The sequence below is a fragment of the Opisthorchis viverrini genome (assembly GCF_000715545.1).
Source record: "Opisthorchis viverrini unplaced genomic scaffold opera_v5_191, whole genome shotgun sequence".
In the NCBI taxonomy this organism is placed as follows: Eukaryota; Metazoa; Platyhelminthes; class Trematoda; order Opisthorchiida; family Opisthorchiidae; genus Opisthorchis; species Opisthorchis viverrini.
In genome coordinates this window covers 501,354-520,636 of record NW_008751847.1, presented here as the reverse complement: position 1 = coordinate 520,636, position 19,283 = coordinate 501,354, and the positions used below count along the sequence as shown (strand labels likewise).

Sequence of the window (19,283 nt, the reverse complement as noted above, 5' to 3'; positions counted from 1 at the left end):
TTCGGGGCCCACCTGTTCCAGCCTGTCCCTCCTCAGGGGAAAGACAGCATCGCTGCTTCCACAATTAGGAACATGCTGGTCGCTTGAAGGTAACACCCTCCTGCCTTTAAGCTCCTATCACAGAAGGCCCCAAGACCGTTTCGTAGGACGAATACTTGGTTCTTGTTAATCTTGGTCCAAATGTTTCTTTTAGCCTTCCTAGCATGGTTGCAACTTGTGGAACAAAGTTGCAGCCAGTGAAAGCCCGCAGGACCATTGTAGCACCACGCTAAGATGGTATCTTTATGTCGGGATGGCTGCTGATAGCTACTCACCGTCCGAATTGCTATGCCTAGCATTTTCTTAGTGGACAGCACAGATATGTGTGTACTTGAATAGGAATTCACTTAAATTGCATTTGACGCAGTAGTAAACAGTTTTTAGTCCGTGATCAGGATGGATTTATTCGTGATTTGTAAGATCTCGTTACCGCCAGGCTTAATAAGGAAGATACACAGAGGATTTTTGCCAACCTGTGATGTGTCTGACCTGTGCTTGAGGCTGTCAGTTGAGTATTTTTGCTCACTGTTCAACTTTTAAAGGCGATATGTAACCGCGGATCCCGAAGAGCTATGAAGACTGTGTTGTCAGCGTTTGTACATAAATATGCATCTTTATGGATTTATTCGTGATTTGTAAGATCTCGTTACCGCCAGGCTTAATACGGAAGATACACAGAAGATTTTTGCCAACCTATGATGTATCTGACCTGTGCTTGAGGCTGTCAGCTGAGTATTTTTGTTCACTGTTCAACTTTTAAAGGCGATGTGTAACCGCGGCTCCCGAAGAGCTATGAAGACTGTGCTGTTAGCGTTTGTACATAAATATCGCATCTTTCTGCACATGTGGTCACGATTTCTTCTGTTTTTCTCTGTCACAGAAATGTACCTTTTGGAACTCCCCACCGAGCCGACCACAACCGTGACCCCAGCACCATCCGCAGATTTCTATGACTACACTTATGAGGTGGAAGAACTTGTCCCACTCGCGGGCCGAAGCTATCCACCAAACCCGATGTACCTCGTCTCTGACCTATATGTTCCAATGCAAGGTGACCTAAATCAAACAGAATCCCAGGGTATTGCATGGGAACTGGCTTCGGAGAGAGACCTCTACCAGTACCGGATTGCGGATAAAAATGGATACGCGAAAGTACGTTCCCACGACAAATTGTTTTGTTTCGTTACTTTGGTCCAGTCATACTTGCGACCCTAAGTGAGGTGGTTGCACTCAGCTGTCTACTACCGGGTAAGCGGTCAATAAAAATAGCAAAATCTCGCATTCTATATTCCACTCGTAGTAAGGCTCCAGTTGATGACAGTGTGCTTCATTATCAGTCAGCATGAGTCAAAGATTCTCACTGCGATAACCATAAATTCAAATGGAGTCATTTGTCACACATACAGGTCATTGATAAGCGGTAAATTTTTTGTCTTTTCTGATAGGGTCTCTATAGGTGGTATCCAAACCGCATTTTTAGAATGAGGGTAGCGAAATTGAGGGAAGGGATTGTGTGGGAAACCAATGGGGGCCCCGGAAAAATTGCCACAGTACGTTTCGAATTCGACTCGTTTTGCACGTGATTCGAGACCGCAACTGACCAAGATTTGATTGTGTAACTTTACCACGTGTTGTCTATTCATGAATGTATTTAGCTTTCAGCGCGTCAGTTAATAAAGGAAGATTTTCGGATGATAGTAACGTGAGAATTTCTCCGAGTGGATACACTAGCCTGCACGCTGTTAATGTAAACTCATGTACCGAGGAAAGAAACTGATCCGGTTGCCGCAGGTGCATGCTTCAAGCTGACAAACCGGATCAACTTATTCTTGTTGAGACTGAGGGGAGAAGTTGTTACACTTGAGTATCCAGATGCTAGAACTCATGGAAACATAAAGGGTTTTGTGAGTAGCTGATCAAACGCGTACTATCGTTTCAGTTCACATTCAGTTCGTTTACGTCAGCGTGATAGTCTGTAAAAGATTGGGTAACAACTTTACGGCATCTGTCGCATTCAGTTAGGTAATATTTTTAAAAAATGTAAACAGCTAGGATTTTTAGGGGGTATTTCGGATATCGCTACGATTTAGGCAACAGTGCATTTATGTACATTTTTATGGGGCTGATAGTAAAAGACCTGGCCCCCGAGTGACTCCTAGATGAGACTGTCCCAAATTTTGCAGTGCTTTTCATCAGACGCCTAAATGGTTATCCTGGGAAATAGATCAGACTTGGGACGACAAACAACCGAGTAGCCAGAAGGAGTAACACGCATTGGTAATTGGTTCGAGCCAGCTTATTTGACGGTTTATTGATGAAACTTCTAAATTTATACAGTATCTCAACCAGTTTTGCCGGTCTATCGTTCGACATCAGGTTATCCGTTAAGGGTAAGGTTTACACTGCTGTGGTAAGCTCCCATTATTATACGGGTCGGAAAGCTGACCTCTGAGCGCCGAAAACGTCAAAAGACTTTGAGTGCTTGACTGTCGATGTCTTCGGATAATTTTTCGGGTCACCTACTGCGTATCCATTCGACCGACGTCCTCGCAAGACTTTTTTCACACAATGGCGCACTCCTAGATGAGACTGTCCCAAATTTTGCAGTGCTTTTCATCAGACGCCTAAATGGTTATCCTGGGAAATAGATCAGACTTGGCACGACAAACAACCGAGTAGCCAGAAGGAGTAACATGCATTGGTAATTGGTTCGAGCCAGCTTATTTGTCGGTTTATTGATGAAACTCCTAAATTTATACAGTATCCCAACCAGTTTTGCCGGTCTATCGTTCGACATCAGGTTATCTGTTAAGGGTAAGGTTTACACTGCTGTGGTAAGCTCCCATTATTATACGGGTCGGAAAGCTGACATCTGAGCGCCGAAAACGTCAAAAGACTTTGAGTGCTTGACTGTCGATGTCTTCGGATAATTTTTCGGGTCACCTACTGCGTATCCATTCGACCGACGTCCTCGCAAGACTTTTTTCACACAATGGCGCGAAGGGTAGAAACGAGCCGGCATAGGTCAAAATATGACTTGGCGAAGAAGTCTGAAAGTCATTGCCAGGAGACTGTTTCACTAATCATTACCGTTTCCCTGGAGGGAGACTCCTAGATGGGACACATCAATGTTTAGAGGCATGGTCAGACAGTCGCGCCCTCAATGGCGCTCGTGCATTCAAGCTATCGCCTTCAGTGCGTACCTCCTTTCCCACTCTGCCATAAAAGAAGTCCACTGATAAGCCTGTACTTACGCATCAACGGTATCAGCTTCCCCGCCTCCCCAAGTCATAGATGAGCGATTCTGTGGCAGCTAAACCGTTGCGCAACAAGTACGCGCTGATGATCTTCGACAGGAGTCGTCAAAGAGTCATCGTAAAATTGTATGCGAGGTCTTTTCGGGACTGTTGCACATGGCTGCAACAAAGCCTTCTTGGCACTTACGGGGATTGTATTCTTGGGAATTATAGGGCAATCGGTACACTGGCGAGAAAGCCTAAGTGGTAAAAGTGCATCAGTCTGTTTATTTGTGTCGTTCGCGGACTTAAAAATTACTGAATTGTGTAATAGGGAGCTTGCGAATAAAATATAAGATAATGGTTTTACGTGAGTGAATTAGAGGCTGCTTTAAATCGCTTTTTGTAGCAAATTTTGACCAGGGTTATTCTAGGGTTGTGAAAACGTTCGTGAAATCCCTTCTGACCAATGTGCGGTTCGTAACATATTCACTTGTTTTTGAATCAACCCCTTTTCATAGCTACATAAATTTGAGCAAAAAAGCTGTCCTGCCGAATTGGATCTTTGTACCAATGGTCTGTCATTTGGCGTGTGGATGATTATACCAACAACCTTGGACGTCGAGCAGATAGCATTGGACATTCTCGAACTAGTCGATGGCTTACGTTTGACCGTTTTCAAGCAGACATTGAATCTCTTTGGTGAGTGCTAATTAGATGAGGAAAAGAGTAGATTCCATTTTTGTGAAATATCTTCAACTGACTGGTTGGAATGACTCAGCTGATTGACAAAAGTTCTGCAGTGAGAAAATTGAGTCACATCATTTCTAACTATGAAACTGAATGCTTGTTTCAACGACGGAACGTGGGATGCATACAAAGAGACTTCAACGACGGAACGTGGGATGCATACAAAGTGTAAGACCACTTTATACGCATCACTTGCTCAGTCTCTGGTTTCGAATAGACCGCAATATACCTCAGCTTATGTTGATGTGTCCCAAAAGTAGGAACTTGAAGTCCATACTGATAACTGTAAGGTGACATATCTTGCGTGATGGTAACGTCTAGATTGGTTGTCCCCAACACAATATCTTCTTTAGCGAAATACACTTATTTGTAAACAAATTTGGTTCTGTGAGAGACTCACCTAGAATCCAGCTGAATCTCTCGTTTGTGATGTTTCCAGGCAACTGAATGTGCTGCACCAGGCCGCCTCATGAGTCTCTTGCAAAACGAAATGTGTTTACGAATGAATGTATTTCGCCAATTTCGTGCAATTTGGGCTCAAGTGGAACATAAGGTTGACGGAAACTCGGGGAGTGTGTCTGCCTGATGGGCCCCAAGAATCGTGAAACTGGTCGTGGGCTGTCAAAGAATTTTCAGCAACCTTATGAGTAGTATCTTCCTTACTTCATGATATACCACACACTGCTAACGCGTGCAAAAAATCCTCAATTTTTCACTTTCCAGCCAAAGTATTATTTTTCATTGCACGCTGTTGCTGTAGATAAACGACTCAATACCACTGTCACTGAAGAGGAAACGTCGGGAAGACAGGGATACCAATCGTCACCTTTTGTCCGGTAGTTATACATTATTCGACTTCTGTCGACCACAACACAAAATTTTCGATCTGAAGAAAACAACACGATGCTTGCTATTCAAATAGTTCGAGTTGGAGGAATAATTTGAGGTGTCCCCGCAACTTGTCTACACGTAACGCACTAATCATAAGGTTGTTTAACACTCGTCGATAGCCCACGACCGGATTCATCCTCCTTGTGTGTCATCAGGTAGGCTCAGTCTTCGAGTTTTTGTCAATTTCATGTCCCACTTGAACCCAAATTGGACTGTTTTCGAGAAATACACTCATTTGTAAATAAGTTTGTCTTCCACAAGAGACTCAACTGAACCTCCTTTTTGTGATGTTCTTCAACTGAATGTGCTGCAGACAGAGCGCCTCGTGTTTCAGTTGGCACGATATTCGCAGTATATCGCAGTATATTTTCATAAAGGAAACTGCTCACAAGGTTGCTGAAAACTCTGCGACAGCCCACGACTGGTTTTGCCCTTTTTGGGGCTCATCAGGTAGGCGCAGTCCCCAAGTTTCCGTCAACCTTATGTTTTACCTGAACCCAAATGCAGGAAATTCGACGGATGCGCTCAGTTGCAGCACATTCAGTTGCCTGAGAACATCACAAACGAGAGATTCAGCTGGATTTCAGGTGAGTCTCTCGAAAAACCAAATTAGTTTGCAAATGAGTGTATGTTCGCTAATTCCGTGCAATTTAGTTTCAAGTAGGGCATAAGGTTGACGGAAATCCGGGGACTGCGCCTACCTGACGAACCCCAAAAAGGGCGTAACCGGTCGTGGGCTGTCGACGGATTTTCAGCAACCTTATGAGTAGTACATTACAAAGATATGCATACCAATTTCTTTCTCAGCTGAATCTCTCGTTTATGAGTATTGTTTTCAGTTGGTAGGATATTTGAGGTATCATAATACATTGTATAGGCGTAGTACACAACTCAGCGGTTACGGTCATTTGATAAACCCTAATAAGTAAGAAAAACCGGTCCTGGGCAGTCGGAGAGTTTCCGGCAACCTAATGAGTAGTGTGTTACGTGTGAACATTGTACTGCGGTCTATCGTATGTCGTACCCAAATAAAAAGTGAGGTGGTCTTGTGACACATCCAGTTATTGGAAAGCCCTTTCATAAACGAAAGATTCAGCTGGATTCGGTTTACTCTTCCGTCAAAACTAAATTTGAACGCAAAAGTGGGTAGTTGGTGAAATCCTAGGCCTTATTTTTTGTTTGTCCAGGGAATATCGCAACATAATTGTGCTTTCATTATCACAATAAAAAACCAAAGTAAAAGTGAATTTAGTGCCATTAATTTATTACGTGCTTTTTGGCGCGTCAGCGCGCTTTTCACAAGAAGCTTTGAGTAAACACCATTTTGTCCCTAGTAAAAAATCTATGTCCCAGCGAAGTGGGTTTCTGATCTGTCGAGATATTCTGTCATCGGACAGATGCAGTTAAACAGCAGGTAGCCTGTACGTAGAGGGAAAGGATCTCTGTTGCTGGTTTTCTAGTCATCATGAAACAAACAATCCTCCCCTCAACTACATTTATTTCAGCTGTTTTCAATCGGACGACCAGTGCATTTCGCATCGTGGAAGTAGTTCCTCGGGATGTGTGGTTCAACTTGGGAGTTTCCATAGCAATTCAGAATGCAAATATGAACGTCAGGGCTTATTTCAATGGATTGGAAGTACACGTGTTGCCAGTTGCTGCGCCACCAAATCGCCAGCAGTTTAGGTCCGGAGAATTCAACCAGACGCTCTTGATCGGAAGTTACGCCGTGGACAACTCAGCTGTTGATGTCGCCCTAAATGACTTGATTTTCTGGTATCGTTCACTGGCAGATTTTGAGAGTCATCGGTTTGTGGGCTACGAGCGTAAGTTTGCTGTGATATGTTTTCATTTCCCGCAAAATTTAGCAACCTATACACCTACTATAACTCGGTTTTTGAGTTTTGATATCCTCCATCTTTGAAATGTTTCGTTACTCTTAATCAATCAGTAATGTTGATAATAATGATGATAATCAATATGAAGATGAGACAGAATTACGCCCAACTGCTAACTAAATTTGGCAATTGATTTTATGTGACGGGAACACAGATTAATGCGCAGGACAGAGAGAAAAGTGTCGCAACATTACTGATCTCTTCTTGAGTTATGCCATTTTGGTCAATCAAAACAACGTGTGCGGAATTCAGCAAGTAGATTTCATGTAGTTACTGACTCCACCTTAAGGTGGCACGTTGTCAAGACATGGCTTATTCGGTTAAAAGGATATTCTGACTCAAAGCTGTCAATGAGTGGCGTACATCAGCAATTTTGTGGCCTATCTTAAGCAAGCAATTCTTCCGTCGCTTCATTCCGTGGACGGCACGTTGACCCAGTCGATCAACATCAGCGTTAGCAATCAGGTTGCGAATTGTCTTTTGTTGTGACAGCGAGGTTTCAAAGAGCGTGGTGGGGAAAGGACTGTCTTTAACGGTAGTAGCATTTTCAAGCTACTGTCACTCAACACCGTTCGACGATGTAGCTAGTCGAGATAAAACCGGTTTGAATGGTCGATAATATTCGCCCAAATTCTTCGCAGTAAGCAAGACCAGTGCGTGGGGAAGTCGCTAGCTTCGGCCTGATGAAGTTACATTCTTGAAACCTGAACAACTAAGCAATAAAATGAAGTTCACCGGTTCTCATTCACGGGCATGCCTTCTTAATCAGGTTAAAAAGATGGCGACATGAAATTACATGAATATCGAAACAACGGGGATCGAACCAACCTTTCTGGTCTGCAACAATGCACAGTAAAATGGGAATCTTGAGGATAATTAACCAAAATCACTTTTGTACTTTTTGAGTTCACGTGCATACAAATATCATAAGTAATGAGAAAAGGCCAGTTGATAGAAGAGTCCTAACATTCCGACTCTCTGTTATTCAAAACGTCCGAAAACCGCTAGTTCACCTTGTTAGGTGACATAATTCGGGGGATGTGGCATTCGACAAAGGAGTGATGGTAAGATACTCACCTATGAGCAGGGTAAGGGCCTTCAGGGCTGTAGAACTAACCAGAGTGATTCGCCCGGACAGGATTACTGTGTGATTTCGATTATCAGAAAAGGTGGAAAACTGATCGAACTGTGTATGCAGTTGCGTAAACTTTGCCAAGTGAAGTGTGGACATGTGGAACTAGTGAATGTGCAAGAAAATAGCTTGGAAACTCGGTGGCGGTCAGCTGCATATAGGAACAAAAAGTTCATTGTCTCCGATCAGGCGTATGTCAGTTTTGTGTCTCTCTCCAAGCAATATAAATCTTTGTTAAAACTGACTAGACTGCATACCTGTTCCTCTTTTCTGCGTCCAGGAGTTCAGCTGGATCAACTGCAGGGTTCATCTTACTACTGGACTCCCGACCTGTACATCGTCAGGGATAGTGCATCACAACTCAGGGTTCGACGCAGATACAGCTACTTCACAAGCGTTGAGTCCATTTCGGACACTGGGGTTCAAGGCTACGCCCTGGCCTCGCTATACAAGCCACGTGGAGTCAATTTTCGTTTTTCCACCACAGATTACATGGGAAAGTCAGCTGTGCCTATCTTCGATATGCAAGCAGGCCAGTACATGTTGCTGGGTAAGGAATAGTTGATTTAATTGAATGATGTCTTTCTGTTCTTTGATTTAAAAAGTGAACTGCAACAGCACAACAGGTATTCAATTAAATGATCTTTGCTTTCGTTCAACTTAATATGTGTACGAATCATCAGCTGTCGAATTATTTCACATCACTGGTTTTCTAGGTCGTTCTAAATCACCTCAGCACACAACGTCAGATCTTCTCTGGTTAGGGCAGTGCCTGCTCGACCCAAGTGAGGGTACCTGTGGTCTCCGGGGATTTGCAATCTCTTTCTGGATAAAACTGATCTCAGTCAGTGAGAAGCGTTTGCGTTTCTACTTGAATTCTGGAGATCCTGGAACTGGTGGCTTGACCTTGATTGATCATCGTGGTGTGGCCATATTCAGTGACAAGACGCTGTTTGGTGTATCACTTTCACAGCGGTTCACGTCGTGGAGATTGCTGCTTGATTCAACTAGTTATACTTTGGGTGAGTCAGATCTACAAACCGATGTAATAACTAGCCACAGGTGGTCGCCTACCTTACCATGTGATTTGATGCCTCTCAGCGATGTGAGCTTTGGATTGTGGTTTACCTTTGACCTATACATGATTTAGAAATCGACTTGGCGTTCGTCAAGAAAACTTTCCCTAATCAGTCGACGGGACACCATTTTCACATTGTTGATTATGGTTCTGTGTCCCAAGAGTCGGCATTTCAATGTGGTCTCACGACTATCCTGTTAGTCACACTTGATAGTTCCTTTGGAAGGTACATCCCCCAGATCGAGTGACGGTTTAATGGTTTGTGTGTTTGTTGAGGATGGTCCTGTTGTGAATGATTTCTTCTGCTTAAATTGACACGAATAGCTTGTTTTAACGTTGTATTCTTGGTGTGGTATGACCAATCGTTTGACCAGAGGACTGACTAACCAAGTACACTGAAGTGAGTACGTTTACTTGTGTTTTTTGGTTTTATCATTAGGTTTGATAAACGTCTCGTGAATGAAGATGTGCAGTTTTGCCCGTACGGTAGGCCAGTCCTAACGAATCATGCCACGCATGGATCTCTAACAAGGGAATAACGGATAGCCAGCTAGGATATCGAAGTGGTCGGCGGGAAAACGAGACAGATCTAGAAATAGGCAATAAAATAACGGCAGAATTTTCGCTTTAACCATGAATGGGATACACCAGATATATTCCTAGAAGTCTTGTAAGCACACACCACTGAGGGGTTCAGAATTGAACAGCAGTACATTAATTCTTCGTATCTGGCGGGATGAATTCGACGCATAAAAGTTATCAGCATTTTTATCCTATTTACTCTTGAACAAACCAACATCAGTGGGGGGAACAAGATATTTGGCGCCTTTTTCAACTGAAAATATAAAAGAGTTGTTATTTATTATCAAAGTAACCCAGAGACCTCTAGATCCTTGATGTGACACAGGTCGCGTCCAAAAACGTTCTTGAGAGTAGCCTCACACCATAGGTGTGAAACTATGAAACCTATAAAATGTCAAGATATTTGATCATACTGTCTGCGTAGTGAAGTAGGCGTCAACTGGCCGGAGTATTTGTGGAATGAGATGGTCCGCAAGTAAGTATTATGTGTTAAGTCAGATTCGCTCGAGCAGCGGACAGGATTTATCAGGTTAAAATGATTGTGGCATGCACCAGTGCGGTATTGTGGATCCTCGGTAACCAAAGAAAGTATTTTCATGCAGGATACTACTCACAAGGTTGGTAAAAAACTCCTCGACAGCCCACGACCGGTTTCGCCCTTCTTGGGGCTGATCAGGTAGGCGCAGTCCCAGAGTTTCCGTCAACATTATGTTCTACTTGAACCCCAATTGGACTGTTTTCGAGAAATCCACTCATTTGCAAATCAATTATGAAATACTGCGATATCTCGAATATCGTGCCAACTGAAACATAGGGTGGCCCGTGTGCAATGCATTTAGTTGTAGAATATCATAAACGAGAAATTAATTTGAGTCTCCCGTGAGTCTCTCGCTAAATTGATTTACAAATGAGTACATTTCTCGCAAAGAAAGTATTGTTTTCCATCCCACACCCTTGTTGGCGAAGAATTAGCGGATTAGTTCGCTACGACATGGCAGAGCGAAACTCCACCTTGAACCTTTTGAGATCAAGCCTTCCTGGAGAGAGACCTTGCATGTCGTGGACAACCGCACGGATAATTGCACAGGACAAACCTCACTGGCGAGTTCGTCGTCTCTTTTTGGGTGGACTCGCTAGCTAGCCCTTGACTGCCGCTGTAAACTGACCTTGTATTAGGTGATGCTCGCAACAGACATTGTGTCAGCCTCATTGATGGCTGACGGGATGATCCAGCAGGATGATGCGATGTACTGGAAGATGTGGATATCTTGCTCTTGGGCATTTTCTCCAGATCCATAGGTATTTTTGCACTAAGTCCCAAACTCTTCTTGTTCATTTCATCATTTATTACAGCCTTCTCCCTCCATGAGTGGTGTATGGCAGTTAGACACCAGTGTTTAGAAACAGAAAACTCAGAATGTCGGGTAGCATACTGCTTGAGTCTTTCCCAATGCTTTTTCGGTTTCTAAAATAAGGCTTCACGTTATTTCAAATGAACGGGCTATAGGCAGGAATTGCTGGACAGCTCGATGAAGTCCCCATGATTTTGCAGGCTGTTGTGTTCATCATGACGATTTGATTGCAGGGTGCTTCATCAAGATGAACTGAATAAACTCAAATCCGGTTAATGAACAGTCTTGTTAAGCATTTACTTGTGGATAGAAATGACGTTTAAGTCACACCGCATACGGAACCCGTTCAGAGTGCAAAGTTTACTGGTCCTCAGTAAGCAGATCGCCATTTTGAGACTGTTTCCATGCACGATGTTTCAGTTATCCACTCAAGTTGGTGTTTGCTACCTCCAGTTCATGATGAGCTGAGACTTTCATTGTCCCTGGTCCATAGTTAATATGAAGCATACTCCTGGTATCTACGTGTACTCCGGTTGCATCAGGCGGATGGAGTTGTCCCTCAGAAGCGAGTACCAGTCGCTGGCTTCTGGGGTTCTGATTTCTTTCGAGGTACAAACGAAGATGTCCTCCAAAACCGAATGGAAAGGAATGAAAGCTGCCCATCTAGGTTTTTAATTAAAGGAGTCTGGATTTAGCAGGTTTTGTTTTTGTACCCACAGAGACGCTATCAAGCATTGTTTCATACGTGGGAGTGAAAAATCAGCAAGGTTTGACCAACGTATGACCACCGGTTCCACACTGTTTGGCAATAATCATTTGTTTCTGACCTCTTTGTTCTCCACAGGTCAGTGGACCAACGTTGGCATTTTGTGGCGTGAAGACGTTGGACTGACACTGCTACTTGATGGCGTAAACTACGGAACAACGGATGTCAAAGGAAGCAAGATATATAGAGCACGCGTGGCCTCTCCTTATGTCGTTCTCGGTCGCTTTAATGTGGATGATAAAACAGCCTGGGTGTCCCCACGTGATGCGGATACCATAAGGGAACAGTCTGGAGACCGACTAAATCCGAGCTGGGAGATGGCCAATTTCGTTCTGGGAGAAGTGACATACTTCAACAAATTGATGACCCAGGAAGAATACAACACTCAAATAGGTCTACTGGGAGTGGCAAGGTTTCGCAAATTTTTGGGTGACCTCTGGTTTGGAAAAAATCTGATTGATGCTCCAATCAGTCAGTTGCATGCAGCCACTCAAGCCAAAATAGAGAAGCCTGGTCCGGTCCGGTCTACCAATCCCTTCTCAGCCGTTAATTTCTTGCAACAGCCTGATGCTGTTGAACTGATAAATGGGACGAGCATACGACTGGGTGTTTTCGACTCAACACATTGTACCAGACAAGAAAATTTCTGTCCTGAAGTAAGACTGTCTTCCCACTTGATTACGGAAATCAGGAGACTGAACACAATGTTTTAAAGAATAAGATGAAATCGCACGTCCACTCAAATTCTATCAGAATCAGTTTATGGAACAAGTCTGGCCACATACCACATCTTACTGTGGCACAACTCTGTTGCTACTATTATCTTGTCATTCTCAATTCTTGTAAAAATCAGTCTCATATGGTGTTCACTGTTCATTTCACACGACGGACACTATGATCGTGAAAAATTCAAATGAATCGATAACGGAATGAGCACACACAGAATGATGCGTGTCAGGTTATCTTGATCGATGAAAGGGCTTGGGCGTGCAAACATGTTTCTTTCCTAATAACCCACCCGTCATTTTCGAAGGGTCCAGCCTCAGCTGGTTGAAGAGTGAATGCCTTCACCCGGTAGGCGTCATTCTAAGAGCGGTTGAATTACAAACTTTGAGAGACCTTGCTACAAATTCAACCCTTTTTAGCCCCTCAACTGCTCGTAATGCCGTCGTTTAAAAGACACCATTTTGGAGCCCACGTAGCTTAGAACTAAGCAAGATCTAGGAGTGTAGTTGTATCAGTGAGGTGGTACTTCGTTACATTTTGTCCATTTTTAAAAGAACACGATTTATTACTACTATTCAATACCTCATACCGTTTTCGTTTCAGGGCCTCAGTATTGGCGCATGGGTGCGATTCAGTGGTCTTTCGGCAAATAACAAAGCAGATCTCATAGTTTTATTCACCGGTTCTGGTGGCAAGTTTGGAATGGCTGTGAGCACAACGGGGGAGGAATTAGGCGTATGGATGAGTGACGAACTGGGTGATGATGACCCAACCAAGAGCTGGGTTTGTACAACCAGGGCAGTTAACCTGGGGAAGGTCACAGTGAACATGCAATGGATTCACTACGCATTGGTATGGGGTCCGGCACCAGGTATGAGTGAATTTCTTCTCCGTTTGATTGTGAACGGAAAAGAGTATGCGGTCTGTTCACATGGTGAGAATATCGATGGTACGGCAGACTGGTACAAAGAAGCAAAAGGAAAAGCAAAGACATTGTACAAGGAAACCAAAACTAACGAAAGTGCTTATATGCTTATCTCTTCTGCTGTTTCGGATAGTCGAGTTGCCATTGCCCTTGTCGCTCTGAAGCCAACAACCGTCGTCGGGTCCGCACTGATGGACTTGATTGGAGTGGAGTATCCGCAGTTTCTGTCAATGCAGATATCTACATTTTACTGGCCATTCAGTGGATTCATGAAGCACTTATCACCAAATCGCCTTACTCCAGTCCGTGTACAGTACGCTCAAGATAAGCAAGACACGGTAATGGGTGCTATGTGCACAGACGGCACAGATCAGTCTTTTGTGGCTATGAGAGGTGACCAAGTGGATCGCTTCGGAAGGAACAACTTGGAGACGGCTTGCTTGATCAACCCGACAGCCTGTGACTCCTATGTGTTCATAATTGACTATTACCACCTGAACGTGTCATTCGGACTAAATGCTTCACGGGAACTGTTCCGCACGGCTCCGCTGGAAGCACCAGAGAACACAGTAGGTTTGAAGATCACTGTTTCAGAGGACGGTCAACAATTGTTGGTTACCGCTAGGAGTGAATTTTACACGTTGATCAACAGTGTGTCAGTGAATAACCTGACGCAAACCAGTAAGTGGATCGAATTAGAAGTGTTCTACACAGCAACAGCTATCAAAATACGCAATGCAGGAATACTTTTGGCTTCAAACAAAGATTCAGTCAAAAAGATCGAGGCAAATCGACCTCTGACCTCAGATGAGCGGTTAAACTTGCGTTTAACTGTCGGCCGGGGACTGCCCGTTTGCGTGTCCGACGTTTTAACTCTGGATGTTCCGAATGGTGAAGACGCTGAGGCGTTGATCAACGGAGGTAGTACAACTTACTGTTATCCGGATGTAGACTATTTGGTGGAGCTCAAAGGCACGGTGTCTGATCACCTCGGACTCCCAAAGGCAGCGGCGAGTATCCAAAGGTTGGTAGAACCACTAGTCATTGAGCAAGCCAACTGTCTATATGAACCGGCTGCTTGTTCATCGGTCACCATTTCCCTGTGGGCGCGTATTGATGGAGTTTTAGACGTGGAAACAGGAGCGGTTGTTGCTGAACATTCGGAAAAAGTGAGTCTCGTATACGGACACTGTGTTTATGATGTACACATTTGATCCAAGCTCGTGTTTCAAGACTTAACTGGCTCCCTTTCGGGTCTGAACCCACGCTATGAACATTGGGATTTCCCCTAACACAACTACTGTGACCCTAATGTGTTTCCACTCACGTATCCAAATGCAGCTCAGCCAGTGGGTTATTCAACGCTCTCAGTGTCATAAAAAGGCGGTGATGTCGGCTGGAGAAGTCATTGTGATTTAGTGTGCCCCCTCTGTCTTCAGATGGATGCGGTGAACGTAAGGGGCCTTCCTTACAGTTGTGTGGGGGCCTGAAGATGTGGTGCGGCAGATGGAACCTCGCCGTACTGACAATATCAAGCGGTCGATCCTGGCAACCAAAGGATCGTCGAAACATCATCTGTATGGACCTACTAGGTGCAGCTGTACGAAGGCTCCAGAACACTAGCTACCTGCAGCTCGACTCGAGAGAGTCTGTGTTCAAGTTTGATGGCTGTCTTCTGCAAGCCTTTGCCACATCTGGACAGTCAGGCATAACTCGGTCAAGTTGTCCCATTGAAGGTAGGATACGAAGAGACTCTGGGTTTTGGACATATGCATGATGATTCGACGACAAGGCAGCTACAATTTTAAACGTTTGTCAATCTGGCCAAACAGTTTCTGATCATGTATGTATGCTCACTTCGCCTCTGATTGGGACGTCTCTTTGTCTTAGTGCTAATATGCTGGGCAGTGAAAACCTAGATATTATCTAGCGTGTACATTTCCTGGAACTGGGAGGGGCAAAACGCATATCGCTTGAACAGTACCTGGAATATGCGTTTCATACTATGGTGCGTAACGCGAACATGCGAATACTTACCCGAACCTGCGGTGGCGATTGTCGAGACAACTGGAATTCCACATCTTGAAACAATTCTCGTTATCAAGGTACATTTTTGCACAAGTCTAACCACATCGATGCACACACTCGTTTCTGAGGCTTTTCGTAACTTCAAAATTCATAAGCCCTGGTTTCAGTTTATTCTCTGGTGTGACGAAAACTGTGGATAGCCAGTTACCGGTTTCTTTCATCAAATGGGCCTAGCCGTGTGCACACCGCACACATACCGGCGTGCACACTGATTAGCGAACTTATTTGATGTTAGCGATACCTACTGAGCGCCCAAAAAGAGTGAAACTAGTAGTTGGTAGCTCAGAATTTTCATTGACCTTATGTTATTCCAGCCGAAACAAGGTGAACTTCAGAACTGTTGATTGAGCAGATACACGGGACCATCAGCTGTCTGTTCCCACATGTATGAAGGACGGAATCAAACTTTGTTATGGTTGCAATTTTGGGGTTTTGCGGGATAGGTATTTTGTTCATAGTCACACCACTCGTTTAAATGGTGGAACTCCTGTTCTGGCGTGATTATTCCAGTGAGTCCACACCAAGGGGAAGCACTGAACTCGAGTCTCACTCTCATCATTATTATCGTTGCTGAAGCACCTCACTTTTTTTTCATCCGTTTGGTACCTGTTTTTTATTCAACCTGTACAAATCTCCATCATGAAGCCTGACTGAAAAAAGCTTCGTAGTTGATATGACTGATACGAATTGGTATAATTTTGGGATTTATTTTGAAAGGTTAGTCTAAAATAAATTTACCGGGCTACAGCGCTATTGAAGATTAAGTCTGTTGGACTATTTGTGTTCATAATCAAACCCAGCTTCATGTTCCACTTCTCATTGTCATAGCTGGTTGTTGTGCTCTTCTCGACCGGACCACCGAAAAAACGCGGAATACTTGTCACGCTACATGGGCGTCATGATGGAGTTGACACCAAACTGGATCTCCGTGCATCGGTGCATACTGGATCCGAGTTGTGGCAAGTGGAGTGTCCTGGGGCCATCACACTGGGACAGTGGACCAACATCGCACTCCAGTGGTATGCATCCGGAGAAACCAAATCAGGTGGCCTGGAAACGTATTTGAATGGGCTACGCCAACAGTCATCTACGAAGCCTCGTGGCATGGTCCAAAATCCAGTGACCGACCCCGCATCGGCAAGACTATACTTTAGCAATGCGTATGTAAACTTACCCGATGCTGAGGCAAACCTGAAAAGGTATACACTGAACGGATCGGTAAATCATTTTGGTAAGTGTTTGAAAACTCTGACAAACCTGAATTAGAAATGTTCAGAAAACATGGGTCTTCCTTCTTTGTCGGTCAAGCGTAAAGATGGTTCGCTGGTGAAATCGCAAACTCAGAAGCTTTTTGCGTTAATGTAAGGGTAGAAGGCGATGACAGTCGAGTAAGAACACAAGCAAATCAGCAATCAAATATCTGATACCTTATTCATTGTTGATAGAAAGCAAGGACTAACAGGGTTAACCGAAAATGGAAGAATATGGTGGTTTGAACAGGCACACCATGCATCAATTTGAGAGAATGAACTGTTTGGACAGACAACATCCGTTTGGGGACTGGGATCAAATGTGATCTACACTGTTGTTTCGAGATTTCAACACAAGGGCTTCTTCCTCTATCTTTTGGGGAAACTTTCTTGAGACGCCCCAACCTGCGGCGCCGATTGATGTTTCATAACCTATTGTTTTCAGTTAGTTGAAGCTTTCAAGGCGGTCAGAATGTCCCTTCGTTCATCCGATTACGAAGGAAATAATATTTTTGCCATCACTCGGCAGATGCTGGTAACCAACCAGCACCCGAATGCTTTGAAGCCTTAAGTCTCAACCATTGTAGTTTTTGCAGCCGTCATTCTTTGCGCTAAAGATTCCGAGGCTGGATACATCCATGTTTTGAGGCATTCAACTGCGTTCGTGCATTTGAGCTGTCGCCTTGCATGCGCACCCAACTTATCTCAGTTTCTGTCCTCAATGCAAAGTGAGTTTACCTAATCACTTGACAGTATCTCTCCGATGTACTCACCAGCAGTCACTACTGATGCATAGTCTTGAACATCGTGCGTGAACTAAAACTGAGTGGATAAGACAACTGCATGACCTTGGAATGATATACGAACGTGCTACTGTTGCTGATGATGGAGTGAGTGTTCCGATTTGGACGGGAGACTCAGCTGAATCCTAGCTGAATTCCTTGCTTGTGGTATTTTTGAAACAAATATGTCACTCATAGGCCACCGAATGTTTCAATTGTCAGATATCTCAGTATAGTTTCCTGAAGAAACACACAAAACTCGTCAGGTTGCGGAAGACTTTTCAAACGCTCATGACGGTTTTCGCCACTGTTGGGTTGCAGCAACCGAGTTTCCTTCCACTTTCACAAGCAGGAGATGTAGCTGGAATTCAGTTGGATCACCCGTTGAAACCGAATTGGTTTGCTATTGCGTATGTTTGGGGGATTTCATATGACGACAGTCAAAGTAGAGTAGAATCTCGGTAATTTCTACCTACCCTAAAAGCCTCAAGAAGGGTAGATATCTTAGACTGTTGAAGTTATCTTAGCAGGATGTTGCGTCAAGAAAAGGCAAGTTATACTGGACATTTGGAAGCACTGAACTGTGTATTCACGCTGCTCGTTCAAACCAGTACCGATGCGCACATCTGGTTCCAAATGCGGAGAGTGGGTAGGTGAATAGTTAGCCTAATCACTACTCACCTACGTCACTTTTTTCAGTTTCAAACATATGGTGATCATTATTACTAATATCTGTGGTAGTACTAATGCTGCAACGGGTATTTCGTTCGTCTTCTGAGTAGAACCAAAAGCAGTGAATTTCTTGAAAAATAAGACAGCCCACTGAAAACGAAAGGCAAGCGTCTGACAACTTCCAGTGTCAAAGCTGCGTCCGAAAGTATCTCACAGTACAACTAATCTAGACACCAAGTAGAACCGCCTTGCGTAGGTGTTTCATCTGTAACTCAGTGACTGACTCTCTATGTCAGCAGTTTACGGATGGACTTATAGCCTTTCGCGTGCCAAAATTCCGAGCGTATCGGAAGGATGGGAATACAGTGTTCTGTGTAGAAAGAGCTAGCGTGGGTGCGGTTCCATCTTTAAAGAAATTGCCCAGATTCTCAAGTTTGTGCAGCAGCCCAGTAATTTTCAAAACAATCAGATGAATTCGAAGAAATCTGTTTGTTTGCATCTTGAGGTAATTCCTTTGGAATCATAACTGTCCAAAAACACAAGTGACACCAAACTGGAAATCCTATTGAAGCGCGAAGTGTACATTTGTTGGCAGAATGGAGCCGTTGCTGTGAGTCCTTCCTCGACGAATCTAAATCGGTCTGGTTTCATTTTTGCTACTTACTGCTTCATTTTCATCAATTTGTTTGATGAGTTGGTTTCCGCTGCAGTCGCACGAGGCCTAATGCTAAAAAACGTTTCCATTGATGGTCCCAAGTCATCTGTCGTATCCCAGATAGTAGGATGGGAGGCAGTGTGTGGAGTTCCAAGATGTGCTTACCAGTGACTGGCACATTTTGGATTCAAGTCTGTTTGAAACCGGCCTAAATTGTCGAAATGTTTGGACTTTGCATGATTGGATTTCCACAGTGACTGGGTTGGCGTCTAATACACAGCAAAAACTCCCAAGATAGCTGGTCTGACAATAGAGAATCCAGCCCATAGTGAGGCTAGCTCACACGAGGCCCACTCAAAATGTAATTTTTTTTTGAGGGGGGGGGGATGAAGAATATGCTTCTCAAACTATCCATCTATTTCTCCCTCTATCCATTTATTTATTTATTTATTCATTTATCA

General features: G+C 44.0%; 1 protein-coding gene across 1 annotated transcript in view; it reads left to right on the top strand.

Moving 5' to 3' along the window:
- T265_14420 (hypothetical protein) overlaps positions 1-19,283 on the top strand; it is a gene marked incomplete at both ends in the record, with an annotated part of 34,827 nt that overhangs the window by 6,567 nt on the left and 8,977 nt on the right. Inside the window, 8 exons of the mRNA XM_009173548.1 lie at positions 920-1,191; positions 3,797-3,977; positions 6,422-6,742; positions 8,227-8,496; positions 8,663-8,968; positions 11,803-12,380; positions 13,054-14,544; positions 16,292-16,694. Coding sequence (XP_009171812.1) covers positions 920-1,191; positions 3,797-3,977; positions 6,422-6,742; positions 8,227-8,496; positions 8,663-8,968; positions 11,803-12,380; positions 13,054-14,544; positions 16,292-16,694 — 3,822 coding nt within the window. The remainder of the gene's footprint in view (positions 1-919; positions 1,192-3,796; positions 3,978-6,421; positions 6,743-8,226; positions 8,497-8,662; positions 8,969-11,802; positions 12,381-13,053; positions 14,545-16,291; positions 16,695-19,283) is intronic.